Genomic DNA, 11,322 nt, shown 5'->3' on the forward strand with positions numbered 1-11,322 from the left:
GCGGCAAGGCCTTCCGCCAGAGGCCCACGCTCACGCAGCACCTGCGCACCCACCGGCGTGAGAAGCCCTTTGCCTGCCAGGATTGTGGCCGCCGCTTCCACCAGAGCACTAAGCTCATCCAGCACCAGCGCATCCACAGTGCGGAGTAACCAGCACTCACCGTACCCCCTTCTCTGCGCCTCGGCTTTTGGCCTTTTGTCGGGGGAGGGGAGCGTGTTCGCTCAGAACACTTAACCTCACAGGGTGGTTGTGAGGCCTCTGATCAAGTTTGGGTACAGGCGGGCCCACCCAGGACGTGGCTCCCAGTAGGTGTTCAATAAACAGTAGACAGAACATGGGTCTGGAAATCTACCCACTCAGTGCCTCCCCACCTGCGCGGGTCCCTCTGCCCACCCCCACCTTCCCCCACTTCGGCAACCGTGCACTCTCTGTGAGAGCCAAGGACTCCTAGCAGCCCCCCGAGGTCTGTGGGTGCCGCCTGTTTGCCCATGATGCCTTCCACCCTCACAGCCATGGGCCAAGCCAACTGCCAGGTGAGAACTGGCCCGGTTTTCCCCTGCCAGCCAAGATCAAGTGCAGTAGAAGTAGCAGACTGGTGCCCAGCAGGCCAGAGCTGGGGATGTGTTTGTAAAACTTTAAACCTAGGAAGCCATTTCTTAGGCATAAAAGCTAGGTTTTATCTGGAAATCTAAATTCTTTCACGCATGTTAACTACCAGTGGATGCTGAGGTTAGGTTCCCCTTAGAATAGTACCCCAACCAGTCCAGGAATCAAAGTCCACTGGAGGCCCCAGGCCAGTTCCCTAGCCCTCTAGTGATCACTCACATTCCATGGGCCACAGCTGCCGCCAACCCTGGCCAAGTGTGCGACCCCCAAGGGCTCCCCCACACTGGGTGGTGGTCTCTATGAGGAATGGGTTCAGTGGCAAGTCACAGGAAACACAGGTGTTAGCAGCTTCCATGGAAGTACACATGCTGCCAGTGCAGGTTCAGCGTCTTATACACTGGGCTGGCATCTCTGGAACCCTCTAGACTTTTCCCATGCCACTGCCTCTTGGTCTAGTTATCTTACCCTTCCATCCCGTTGTCCAGGCCCTTGACCTAGCACCTCCCCCCACCTCCAACCGGTGGGTACCTTGGGGGTGCCAAAAGCAGGATGAAAAGCAGTGCCAAAGAAAAGATCTTCATGCATCAGGATCTGGCTTGGGACCTAAACCCCACTCTGGGCAGGGGTCAGCCTGCCCTTGGCCTGAGGGGTTCTAAACACAATCTTTTGAGGCTAATGTGTCCAAGCTTCTTCCAGGGATACAGCTGGACTTTGCTACAAGACTGGGGTCCTGAAATCAGGGAAAGAAGATAAGCCAGCCTCGGCCAGAAGCTTCCAATGGTCACCCCAGAGAAGGTGTGTTCCCTGCCTCTTTCCCTCCCCTACTCCACCCCTCTCTCCACCTCCCCCCTGGCCTACCCCCAGCCAGAACCAGGGCCACTCTGGTCAACAGCTCCCCATGTGTAGAGGCACTGCCATGTGGCACAGTCAGGAGGAGGGGAGAGGTCCCCTGGGCCCTATGCCAACACTTACTGTCCTCTCCAACCACAAACGGAACTCTGAGGACCCTGACCTGGGATATACTAATCAGAGGGGAGGAAGGCAGTCACTGGGTCCCTAGGTGGAGGCAAGGAGTCCGATTAAGGAAGGCACACAAACACTGAGGTAGCTAGTGCTGTGAGGTTAAGTACTGCCAGAACTTCATAAATCCTGTAACGGATTTTTTTCAAATCCTGTGTGAATTTTATAATCAGAAACAAAGAGAACAAGAAAGCTCACTCATGTTTTGATCATCTTGGTGTCTGAGGAACAGGAAGAGAAATCTGCACACATATGACTACTTAAGAATTTGAAATTACACACAGGAAAAATTATAACACACATGAAAGGCGTGAGCCATCAGGCCAGGGCCCCATGCCCAAAGTCATAAGTCCACGGACCCACCTGCTGAATCAGTCCTCTAAGAAAAAAACTTGAAGTGATGTGAGAGCCCCCCACAAAGGGCCATTTCTGCAGTTGGCTGGGGACACCCCTGCAAGCCAGGCTGGGGTTTGTGAACCCAAATGCTACCATACTATCAGCAGGGCTGAGGACTTGCAGAGAATGACCACTCAGCCTCACTCAGCCAGAACCATTGGAGGAAGCCAGGAGAGGAACCCCTAAGGCACTGGTCATCTGGGGAAGCTACAACGGTGTCCAACCAGCCTGTCCCTGGATCATCTGTACCTGAGCCCATACTGTTTGCTCCCAAGCACGGCCTCCCCATGCCACATCCATCCAGTTATTCTTACCCCCAACCCCAAGCTACCCAAGTCTGTCCAATTTTCTCCATCCCCCAGCACTGCTCTGATCCCAGCCACAAATCTCTAGCCTGGAGGCCCACAGCACTCCGCCTCCCTTCCCTGCCCGCTTTTGTCACTCCTTTGCAAAACAGACCCTAGCTTCTCAGTGACAGGTCCCAGAGGCTATGCTAATACCCCAGGTGCACTTCCACCCTCACTCTTCACCTGTCATATGCTGCCCGATCCATCCAGGTGCCAGCCCCAGCTTCCCTCAGGACCTTTGATATGCTGAGCCCTATGCTGCCTGCCAAGAGGATGCAGGCCCAAAGGGTACAAGCACCCTCACCACTCAACCACCTGTGCCCCTCTGCCATGAGAGTAACAAAGAAAACGCAGGTGCACCACTTCTAATCCAAAACCCTGCCTCAGCTCAGCCATCCCCTCCTCCCTGGTCCAGGCCCCGTGGCCCCCTTTTCCCAGCATTTTGTTACATGGTTAAGTCTTCCCCACTGACTGTGGGAAAGCCATGAGATCAGACCACAAGAATCTAGCTTTGGCTAGTGTAGCATCACTTGTCCAGGGAACCAATACCCTATCCTCAGATGGACCTTCAACTGATGAGCCTCAGAAACTGGCCTGAGGACGGACACATGGTTTAGGCTGACCAATAGGCAACACCCCTGAGACTCTGGCTGGAAACAGAATGGCCATCCCCCCTCACCTGGCGATGGCGTGTACAACAATAGATAGGAAGAGCAGAGTGGCTGAGAAGAACAGAGAGGAAGGGATAGAGGAAGAGGAAGGCTGAGTCTGGAGGGGCCATCTGAGTCCCGTGACCAGCCACGTCTGAAGCCTAAGAACGCGGGGACGGTTGCAGCGTCAGCCCCAAACGTGAGCTGTTTGAGGTTTCTGAGTCCTCACCCTCATCCTGGCACCTCTCCAGCACTCAGCTCTCGAATCGAGAAAGGATGCTGGGATAACGGCACAACCAGAGGCACGAAAGGGGTGCCTGGGACGGTGGTATTGAGAACGGCGGGGCCTAAAGCGGGAGCAGTTGGACAGACACAGCTGGGATCAGTCCGTGGAGCCCAGGGACGTCAATGTACCCGAAAACCCACAGCGCAGGGACTCTGAGGAGGCTGGGGCCAAGATCCGAAAAGCTGGAGGCGACGAGAGGGGCCGAGATGGACCCCAGGTCGGGTCTGGGAGGGCGTCAGGGCGACTCCCCCGAGGCGAGGACTGCGAGGACTGCGAGCCTGGGCCGGGGTCGACGGCCGAGAGGAGCCCGTGAGCATCCCTGCCCAACCGGACCGCCAAACTACTTCTTCCACAGTGCTCCAGGCGATGGCGGCAGGTCGCCTCGGACACGGAAGGCGACGTGCAGCGGGAGCCGCTCTCGGGCGCAGAAGGGCCGAGCGGCAGAACGCCAGCCGCACCCTCCCACCCGGCTCCGGGCCGCGCGCTCACCCGCCTGACGGTTTCCGTGGCGACAGCCGGAAGTCCCCGAACCGCCCCGCGCCGCTTCCTCCCGCCCGCCGAGGCCCGCGGAGCTGTGTGTGACTGGAGTGCAGGCTGGCCGCACAGACGGCGGAAGGCCGCAGAGCGTCTCCGCCGGGACTCAGGACCCGCTCCGAGAGGGCCCCCGCCCCACGTCCTATCATCCAGGGTCCACCCATGTAAACTCCCAAAGTGCTTACCACTCTCTAGCACAGTACACCTTTTATTTGCTAGTTTACCTCAGCCAGAATCTCCGCGAGCGGGTTGCCTTTGCGATGGGACACCAAGGGCGCTCGACCCCGCACTCTTTGGGCAAAGCCTATGGCCTCGCCCGGGCTCTGACCCGCCGTGGTCACCTGCCTCTGTGACCTCCAGGGGCAAGGACCTCGTGAGACCCACCCCCGCCGCGGTCTGCACAAGTGAACCGCGAGCGAAGTGACCTGCGTCTGCCCTACTTAAAGATGGCGGCGGCACCGCCCACGCCTGGACCCGCGAGCGTCCCCGGAAATGACCGCGGGACGGCCTGCACGAACGGAAATACCCGAGCGCAGCCGAAAAAGTCTGAATAATCAAGACCTATCGCTGAGCAACGCGGGGCGGTGGCGGCAGCAGCGGCGGCTGCGCAAGCGCACAGCGCAGACCGGGCGAGAAGAGCCGAAGTGGGCAAGCGGCGGAAATATCCGAAGCGGTGGGGCGCCCGAGGCCGTTGCAGACCTCCGCGCCGAAGCCGCTGCTGCCGCGGAAGCCGAGCCTCTTCTAGTACACGGCAGCCGCCACCGCGGCGGCCGCCTCCTCCTTCCCCTCGAGCCGCACCCCCTCGCGGTGGGAGCGAGTGAACAGACAGGCGGCGCGGCCGCAGCTGAGCCTGAGGGGACCTAAGCGGGCGAGGGGGAGGAGGGAGCGGCCGGGTGGGGGCGGGGCCGAGCGGACCCGAGAAGAGCCGAGTCGGCCCGAGCACCGCCGAGCGAGCCCGAGGCGCCGGGCCAGGCCGGAGCCGGACTACGGGAGCCGACGCGGGCCGCGCGGTGGGCGCGGAGCGGCGCGGCAGGCCGGGCGGGCGGCAGCAGCAGCGGAGGAGGCCGCGAAGGCGGGTTCGAGTGGCGGAGGCGGCGCGGGCGGCGGCAGGGGGCCGGGTGGCCGGGGTCCCGGGCCCCGCAGCGGCGGCAGCGGCGGCGGCGGCAGGATGATCAAGCTGTTCTCGCTGAAGCAGCAGAAGAAGGAGGAGGAGTCGGCGGGCGGCACCAAGGGCAGCAGCAAGAAGGCGTCGGCTGCGCAGCTGCGGATCCAGAAGGGTAGGGGGTCGGAGGATGGGGGTGGGGGTCGGAGGTCAGCGCTTGGGGTGGGGTGATGTAAGAGTCAGGAGTGGGATAATGCAGTCACCGGGGGTCAGAGATGTCAGAGATGTGGCCGCAGATGTGGGGTCGGAGGTTAGGGCCTGGGTGTTGGTGTGATGGGGGATCAGGAGTAATGCAGTCACCGGGGGGTCAAAGATAGGGAGCTGAGTATGGGGCACTTAGGATACGGAAAGCCAGGGGTCTTGCATTAGGGACCGAGAATCAGAGAGTCAGGCAATGAAGGGCGAGTAGGAAGCTGGAGACTCCACAGAGCATGGGGGTCAGATTGGAACATGGGTGATAGGCAGAGGAGATTAGGTAGGTGGTGGGCCAAGGATTGGGGATAGGAGTCGGAGAGGATTTAGTGAAGTATCTTGGGGTCATTGGGAATCTGAAAGTGAGATGCAGTGAAGTAAGTTTGGGGCACTGCGATTTGTGGGTCGGGGGGGTCACATGGCAATTTGAGGTTTGGGGTGACACGTGGAGGAGGGAAGAACAGTGTGTGCCAGGGATTGGAGATGGGAGTAGGGTTGAATTTAGATTATCATCCTGGAGGTGCTGGGAATCTTAGAGGCTGATTAGAGGGGTAAGGAATGGGAACTCACATGTCTGAGGGTCGGATGGGTCCCTGAATTTACGATGACAAGCAGAGGAGAGGAGGGACGGTGGGGACGGGATTGGTGAGGGGATGATGGGGGGCAGGGTCCTTGAGTTTGGGTGGACGGGGGGTAGCAGCAGTGTCCACTAGAAAATGGAGTTCTTGGCTGGAGATCCTGGTGTTTGGGGTAGTTGGAGGCTCTTGGGGGCCACACAGGGGTGGGGGAATTTGGGAGCTGGGTTGGGGGCACCCAGCTGTTGGGTGCTGAGACTTGAGGCTGTGGATTCACAAGAGTTGGAACTTACCCTGGGCCAGGAGATAGAGCATAGCCACAGTTGAAAATGCATGTTTGAAGCGTGCTGTGGATCTAGAAGAGCCTGCATGGAGACTAGGAAGCAGAAAGAGCAGGGAGAGGGTTGGGGCTGTGGGGCACAGCCAGGACAGAGCCCTGAGGGTCCTGGAGGAGGCCATGGGTGCTCTGCTGGCACTTGCACCTGCTCTGAGTGCCCTCCTTTCTCCCTCGCCCTCTCTTTGTTCCCCTTCTCTGCTTTGCAAACCCAGACATAAACGAGCTGAACCTGCCCAAGACGTGTGACATCAGCTTTTCAGATCCAGACGATCTCCTCAACTTCAAGCTGGTTATCTGTCCTGATGAGGTAAGGGCTCAGTTGGACTCCCAGGTATGGGGGCGGTGGGGGGAATACCTTGAGTTGGGAGACCTGGTTCACCTGCCAGGCCCTGCAGGATGGTGTCCTAAGACTTTTTCTCTTTCCCCTCGCAGGGCTTCTACAAGAGTGGGAAGTTTGTGTTCAGTTTTAAGGTGAGTCCCGGGTGGGCAGGGATAGAGGCAACAGCTGAGGCCCGCCCCAGCCAGGCACTGCTAAGGCACCTATCTATCTTCTCTCTTTTCTTGGAGCCAGGTGGGCCAGGGTTACCCACATGACCCCCCCAAGGTGAAGTGTGAGACGATGGTCTATCACCCCAACATTGACCTCGAGGGCAACGTCTGCCTCAACATCCTCAGGTGAGGGCCCTGACTTTAGATTGCACAGGCCTCTGTGCCTTCCCTCCCTCTTGTGGTCTGTGGTTTTCTATCTCTTCATCTCCACATTTTTCTTCCTCAAGTCTTGACCTTAGTTTTCTCCCTGGCCTGTCCCGCTGTGTGCCCTCCCCCTAGCCTCTCACATCTGCACTGTCCTGTGCCCTGGGCCTGACCTGTTTAGTCCCAGCAGGCTCTCTGTTGGCCATCCACTCACCAGCCCCTGACCCTGATTCTCTGTCCACAGAGAGGACTGGAAGCCAGTCCTTACGATAAACTCCATAATTTATGGCCTGCAGTATCTCTTCTTGGTGAGTAGGGGTGGGTGGGTGAGGCTGGGGAAGGTTGGCCCTCTCTGCTCTTAGGGCCTGTTGACCCCTACCCATACCGGCCACAGGAGCCCAACCCCGAAGACCCACTGAACAAGGAGGCCGCCGAGGTCCTGCAGAACAACCGGCGGCTGTTTGAGCAGAATGTGCAGCGCTCCATGCGGGGTGGCTATATCGGCTCCACCTACTTCGAGCGCTGCCTGAAATAGGGTTGGCGCACACCCACCCCTGCCAGGGCCACCAGCCCCGGCGTCCCCTGCAAATATTTATTGGGGGCCACAGGTGGGGGGCATGGGGTGGCCGGTGGGGGAACCCCATGCCCTGGCCTTGCCTCCCCTCCCTGCCACCCGCTCCTAGTTATTATTTTTTTTTTTTAACCACCATGTGATTAAGGTCGGCGCTGCCTCCCCCGACCCGCTCAGCAATGGGAAATGAATTGGCTTGTCTAGCCCCCAGCTGGGTGCTGTCCAGCCCCCCACTCTGGGCTCTGGGGTGGGTGGCCAAGGGGACTGGGTGGCTGGGGCTTGGGCACCCCACCCCTCCACCACTGGAGGTCCCACCAGGCTATTAAAGGGGAATGTTACTGCATGGCCTCCGCCTCTTCCTTCTGTGGGGGTGGGAGGGGCAGGTGATGTCCACCAGAGCTCTTACAGCAGGAGTGGCGGGAGATGTGTAACTGGTTAGAGGTGGCACTGGGGCACCCCTCAGGAGGCTACCCAGTGCCTGAAACAGCCCTGGGGGGCAATAGGGGGACAACACCCCAAGCCTCAGGCTGGGTGGGATGAATCCCAATATGTGACCATCGAGGGGCAGGACCAGTAACCACTCACTTCCTGCTTGATAAGCCAGTATAGAGGAAAGTCCGTGCCATCTCCAGCTCTGCCCCCTCCTGCCATGACTGGACCCACCAAGAACCCTCCCTGGTGCTACCAGGTGCCTGAGATCCAGAAACATTAGGGAAACATCGGGGTCCGTCGGATGAGCTGGGCCCTCTAGTGGGTGCGGTGGTGGGATCCGGGACCTCTGGGGTGGCCGGGCGCAAGGCGCCCGAAGATGCACCAACCCAATGGGGACTGGGATTCCAGGCCTGGCTCGGCTGGAACCTATGGAACACCCTCAGGCAGGCCCCAGAGAGACGAAAGCTTGTGCGCATGCGCCTGGATGCCGGCCTGCTCGCGCACGCGCGCTCTTGTCCCCGCCCATCGTTCCGGGTGCCGGTGGGGCGTGTGACGTCAGACCATTTCTTCCGGAAACGGCGGCGACGGCAGAAAGAACCGAGGAGCTATCGTTGGTGGGTGCGCCTGAGAGCCGAGTGAGAGGAACGTAACCCGGAAGCGGAAGCGGATTCCCGTCCCAGCTCCGGTGAGTGGACCCTGCTGGGCCGCGGGTCCCGGGTGGGTGCGTGGGCGACGGCATACGAGGGTCTCTTCGCCGGGGTGTCGACTGCCTCGCCCGTCCACGGGACCGTAGCCCCATCATCGAACCACCTTGTTCTCGGTGTGCGGGCCTCCCAACGCCACCCAGGTTGTCCTGAACAAGGCGCCCCATCGCTCATCATCCCGTTCCGGGTGTACAGGGGTCCCTACGGACCCGTTTTTTCCAGATCCTCAGAGCTCACCAGCATCCATCATGTCTTTAGTGTGCCGGGTGCCCCAACTCCTCACAACCATATTGTTCGCACCCAGGTTCCCTCCCCGTTCAGGCCCCCCCCCCCCCCCCCCCCAATCCGAATGCTAATTCGTAGGTTGTCAGCTTCAGAATCCCTATATCCACTTTGTTCTTGGCAGGCAGGCCCCCACAGTTGCCCTGTCCTTGGCGCTCAGGGTCCACATGCCCCAGTGCATCCTCACACAACCACTTCCCTTCTCAGTCCATCAGACTCCGAGGCCTCACTATGGTCTGGAGAGAGGCTGAAGCCTTGAACCTCCTTTGGGGCACTATGATGAAGGGCTGGGGTGGGTATGTTGTGGATGATTTTCAGATCTTGCTGACCCCACTTGTACCCATGGAGCTCCTTCAGTGTTCCAGGCTAGGTTTTGGCCTTCCATTAATGCTTCCTCTCCCTGCTTACCCCTCTGCATTTTGCAAGCCCCAGCAACTACCCACTTCCATACACGTTGTGACCCTGGCTCTGCTTCTTGCCCTTTCTCTGGGGCCCACACCACTTTGCACCTAGGCTTCACACTTGTCACAGGCCCACTGGTGGGCTCCTGCTACCATGGATTTGTTGTTTGGGCGCCGGAAGACACCAGAGGAGTTGCTGAGGCAGAACCAGCGAGCCCTGAACCGTGCCATGCGAGAGTTGGACCGTGAGCGACAGAAGCTAGAGACCCAGGAGAAGAAAATCATCGCAGACATCAAGAAGATGGCCAAGCAGGGCCAGATGGTGAGCTCAGTTGGGCACAGGCTGGGACACAGGGTTAGGTGCTGTGGTTTGGTCAGGCACTGCTAGAACGGTGGAGCGTGACAGGACACCAACAGGTGCTCTGAGAGAAATTAAGGGTGAGCGGGGCTTCCCTATTTTGGGTATCCAGAAAGGCTGTCTCCCAGGTGATATCAGAGCCACAAACCTTGAGTAATGAAGAGGATGAGCCTGTGACGATCCAAGCAACCACAACATGTCAAACAGATGAGGCAGCAAATGTTCCATGAGGGAGTGATAGGTGAGCTCAGAGTAGACAGTAGGCCACACCAGTTGAAATCATGGGCTACAGTGGGAGCTGAGTCAAAGGATTTAATGCAAGAAGATCAGTAAAAGAAATGGAGACAGTCTGAACCAGTAGGGAGCAGAGCCTGTGACAGGTGACAGAGTTTGAACCTGAGCAGCTGAGTTGAAGAGGTTCCGTTTCCCAGGATAGGCAAGGCAAGGAAGACGTTCAGGGAAGTCGAAAGCTGAGCTATGGATAGATTTATATTTGGGATAAAGTGCTTGAGGTATGAGCCTTTGTGAGATGGAAGGAAAGAAACTTTTCAGCCAGGATAGAAATTCAGGAATAGGTACTGTAAGTCAAGGGAGTGTGACTTTAGATATGGAGGGAAAAGGGTCCCTATATAGAGTGAGCCCAGCCTTCCTTCCAGAGTCTACGGGTGAGAGAGGTAAGTGTACAAAGGAACCGGTGGAGTGGTGACCCAAGACGCATGAGGATGAGGTTGGGAGGAGGGAGGGGGCAGTGACCACATGTAAATCTCTGAAAGCATCAGCTGGAATGGTGCAATGGGAACAAGCATGTTCCCTTGGCCCACTCCCTGTCACGTTTGTCTACTCCTCAGGATGCTGTGCGTATCATGGCAAAAGACCTGGTGCGCACTCGGCGTTATGTGCGCAAATTTGTGTTGATGCGGGCCAACATCCAGGCTGTGTCCCTGAAGATCCAGACACTGAAGTCTAACAACTCAATGGCGCAAGCTATGAAAGGGGTCACCAAAGCCATGGGCACCATGAACAGACAGGTGCGCCTCTCCTATTCCCCCACCCTCCCCCACAACTAACCCCCAACTAACCCTCCCCACACCCCACTTCCAGCTGAAGTTGCCTCAGATCCAGAAGATCATGATGGAATTTGAGCGGCAGGCCGAGATCATGGACATGAAGGAGGAGATGATGAACGATGCCATTGATGATGCCATGGGTGATGAGGAAGATGAAGAAGAAAGGTTAGGGGACACCAGGTTTGGGGAGGATGGGAATGGATGCACATGCCTGGCCCTCACAAAGGTCTTCTCTCTTCCCAAGTGACGCTGTTGTGTCCCAGGTCCTGGATGAGCTGGGATTGAGCCTGACAGACGAGCTGTCAAGTGAGTGCACCAAACTTTGGGCCCTGTCCCACCGAACAGTCCAGACACAACCCCTGACCCCCCTGCTCCCAGTATTATTCCTTTCTACAGGAACTCTCCTAACCCTCTCTCTCTGTAGACCTCCCCTCCACCGGAGGCTCACTCAGTGTGGCTGCCAGTGGGAAGAAAGCAGAGGCAGCAGCTTCAGCCCTAGTAGATGCAGACGCAGACCTGGAGGAGCGGCTCAAGAATCTGCGGAGGGACTGATTGCCCTATACCACCCTGGGTGGGAGGTGGGCAGTGGATGCCCAGCAGTTTCACTGTACTTCTTCTGTAATAAAAGATTGGACAATGGTTCCTAGGCCTGTGTTGACTGGCCTGATGTGGGCCAGGTTGGGGTCCCTTGGCACAGGTCACATACAGG

At 58.3% G+C, this 11,322-nt stretch overlaps 3 protein-coding genes across 4 annotated transcripts in view; all 3 read left to right on the forward strand.

Annotated features, from left to right (window-relative positions):
- Positions 1 to 4,703, forward strand: part of LOC116622409 (myeloid zinc finger 1-like) — an 8,021-nt gene extending 3,318 nt beyond the window's left edge. Inside the window, exons 3-6 of the mRNA XM_032388879.1 lie at positions 511 to 533; positions 3,448 to 3,522; positions 3,661 to 3,881; positions 4,286 to 4,703. Coding sequence (XP_032244770.1) covers positions 511 to 533; positions 3,448 to 3,522; positions 3,661 to 3,881; positions 4,286 to 4,703 — 737 coding nt within the window. The remainder of the gene's footprint in view (positions 1 to 510; positions 534 to 3,447; positions 3,523 to 3,660; positions 3,882 to 4,285) is intronic.
- Positions 4,363 to 7,712, forward strand: UBE2M (ubiquitin conjugating enzyme E2 M). Its single transcript, XM_032388640.1, has 6 exons — positions 4,363 to 5,116; positions 6,318 to 6,412; positions 6,538 to 6,576; positions 6,677 to 6,780; positions 7,043 to 7,106; positions 7,193 to 7,712. The coding sequence occupies exons 1-6, from the start codon at positions 5,008 to 5,010 to the stop codon at positions 7,331 to 7,333; spliced, it is 552 nt and encodes a 183-aa protein (XP_032244531.1). The 5' UTR covers positions 4,363 to 5,007; the 3' UTR covers positions 7,334 to 7,712.
- A 639-nt stretch (positions 7,713 to 8,351) lies between these two features.
- Positions 8,352 to 11,267, forward strand: CHMP2A (charged multivesicular body protein 2A). 2 transcript variants are annotated; one of them, XM_032388637.1, is made up of 6 exons: positions 8,352 to 8,486; positions 9,370 to 9,510; positions 10,395 to 10,574; positions 10,648 to 10,778; positions 10,858 to 10,919; positions 11,038 to 11,267. In XM_032388637.1, the coding sequence occupies exons 2-6, from the start codon at positions 9,418 to 9,420 to the stop codon at positions 11,163 to 11,165; spliced, it is 594 nt and encodes a 197-aa protein (XP_032244528.1). In that variant the 5' UTR covers positions 8,352 to 8,486; positions 9,370 to 9,417; the 3' UTR covers positions 11,166 to 11,267. The 2 variants fall into 2 exon arrangements, with proteins under 2 accessions (XP_032244528.1, XP_032244527.1); XM_032388636.1 differs by having other exon boundaries at positions 8,353 to 8,486; positions 9,301 to 9,510.
- Positions 11,268 to 11,322: the final 55 nt, after the last annotated feature.

This window comes from Phoca vitulina, unplaced genomic scaffold (assembly GCF_004348235.1).
Source record: "Phoca vitulina isolate PV1807 unplaced genomic scaffold, GSC_HSeal_1.0 scaffold52, whole genome shotgun sequence".
Taxonomy (NCBI): Eukaryota; Metazoa; Chordata; class Mammalia; order Carnivora; family Phocidae; genus Phoca; species Phoca vitulina.

Coding starts and splice junctions, on each gene's coding strand:
- UBE2M (XM_032388640.1), top strand. CDS start 5,008: ATGATCAAGCTGTTCTCGCTGAAGCAGCAGAAGAAGGAGGAGGAGTCG. Junction 6,413..6,537: donor TGGTTATCTGTCCTGATGAG/GTAAGGGCTCAG, acceptor TTCCCCTCGCAG/GGCTTCTACAAGAGTGGGAA. Junction 6,781..7,042: donor GTCTGCCTCAACATCCTCAG/GTGAGGGCCCTG, acceptor CTCTGTCCACAG/AGAGGACTGGAAGCCAGTCC.
- CHMP2A (XM_032388636.1), top strand. CDS start 9,343: ATGGATTTGTTGTTTGGGCGCCGGAAGACACCAGAGGAGTTGCTGAGG. Junction 9,511..10,394: donor TGGCCAAGCAGGGCCAGATG/GTGAGCTCAGTT, acceptor TCTACTCCTCAG/GATGCTGTGCGTATCATGGC. Junction 10,779..10,857: donor GAGGAAGATGAAGAAGAAAG/GTTAGGGGACAC, acceptor TCTCTTCCCAAG/TGACGCTGTTGTGTCCCAGG.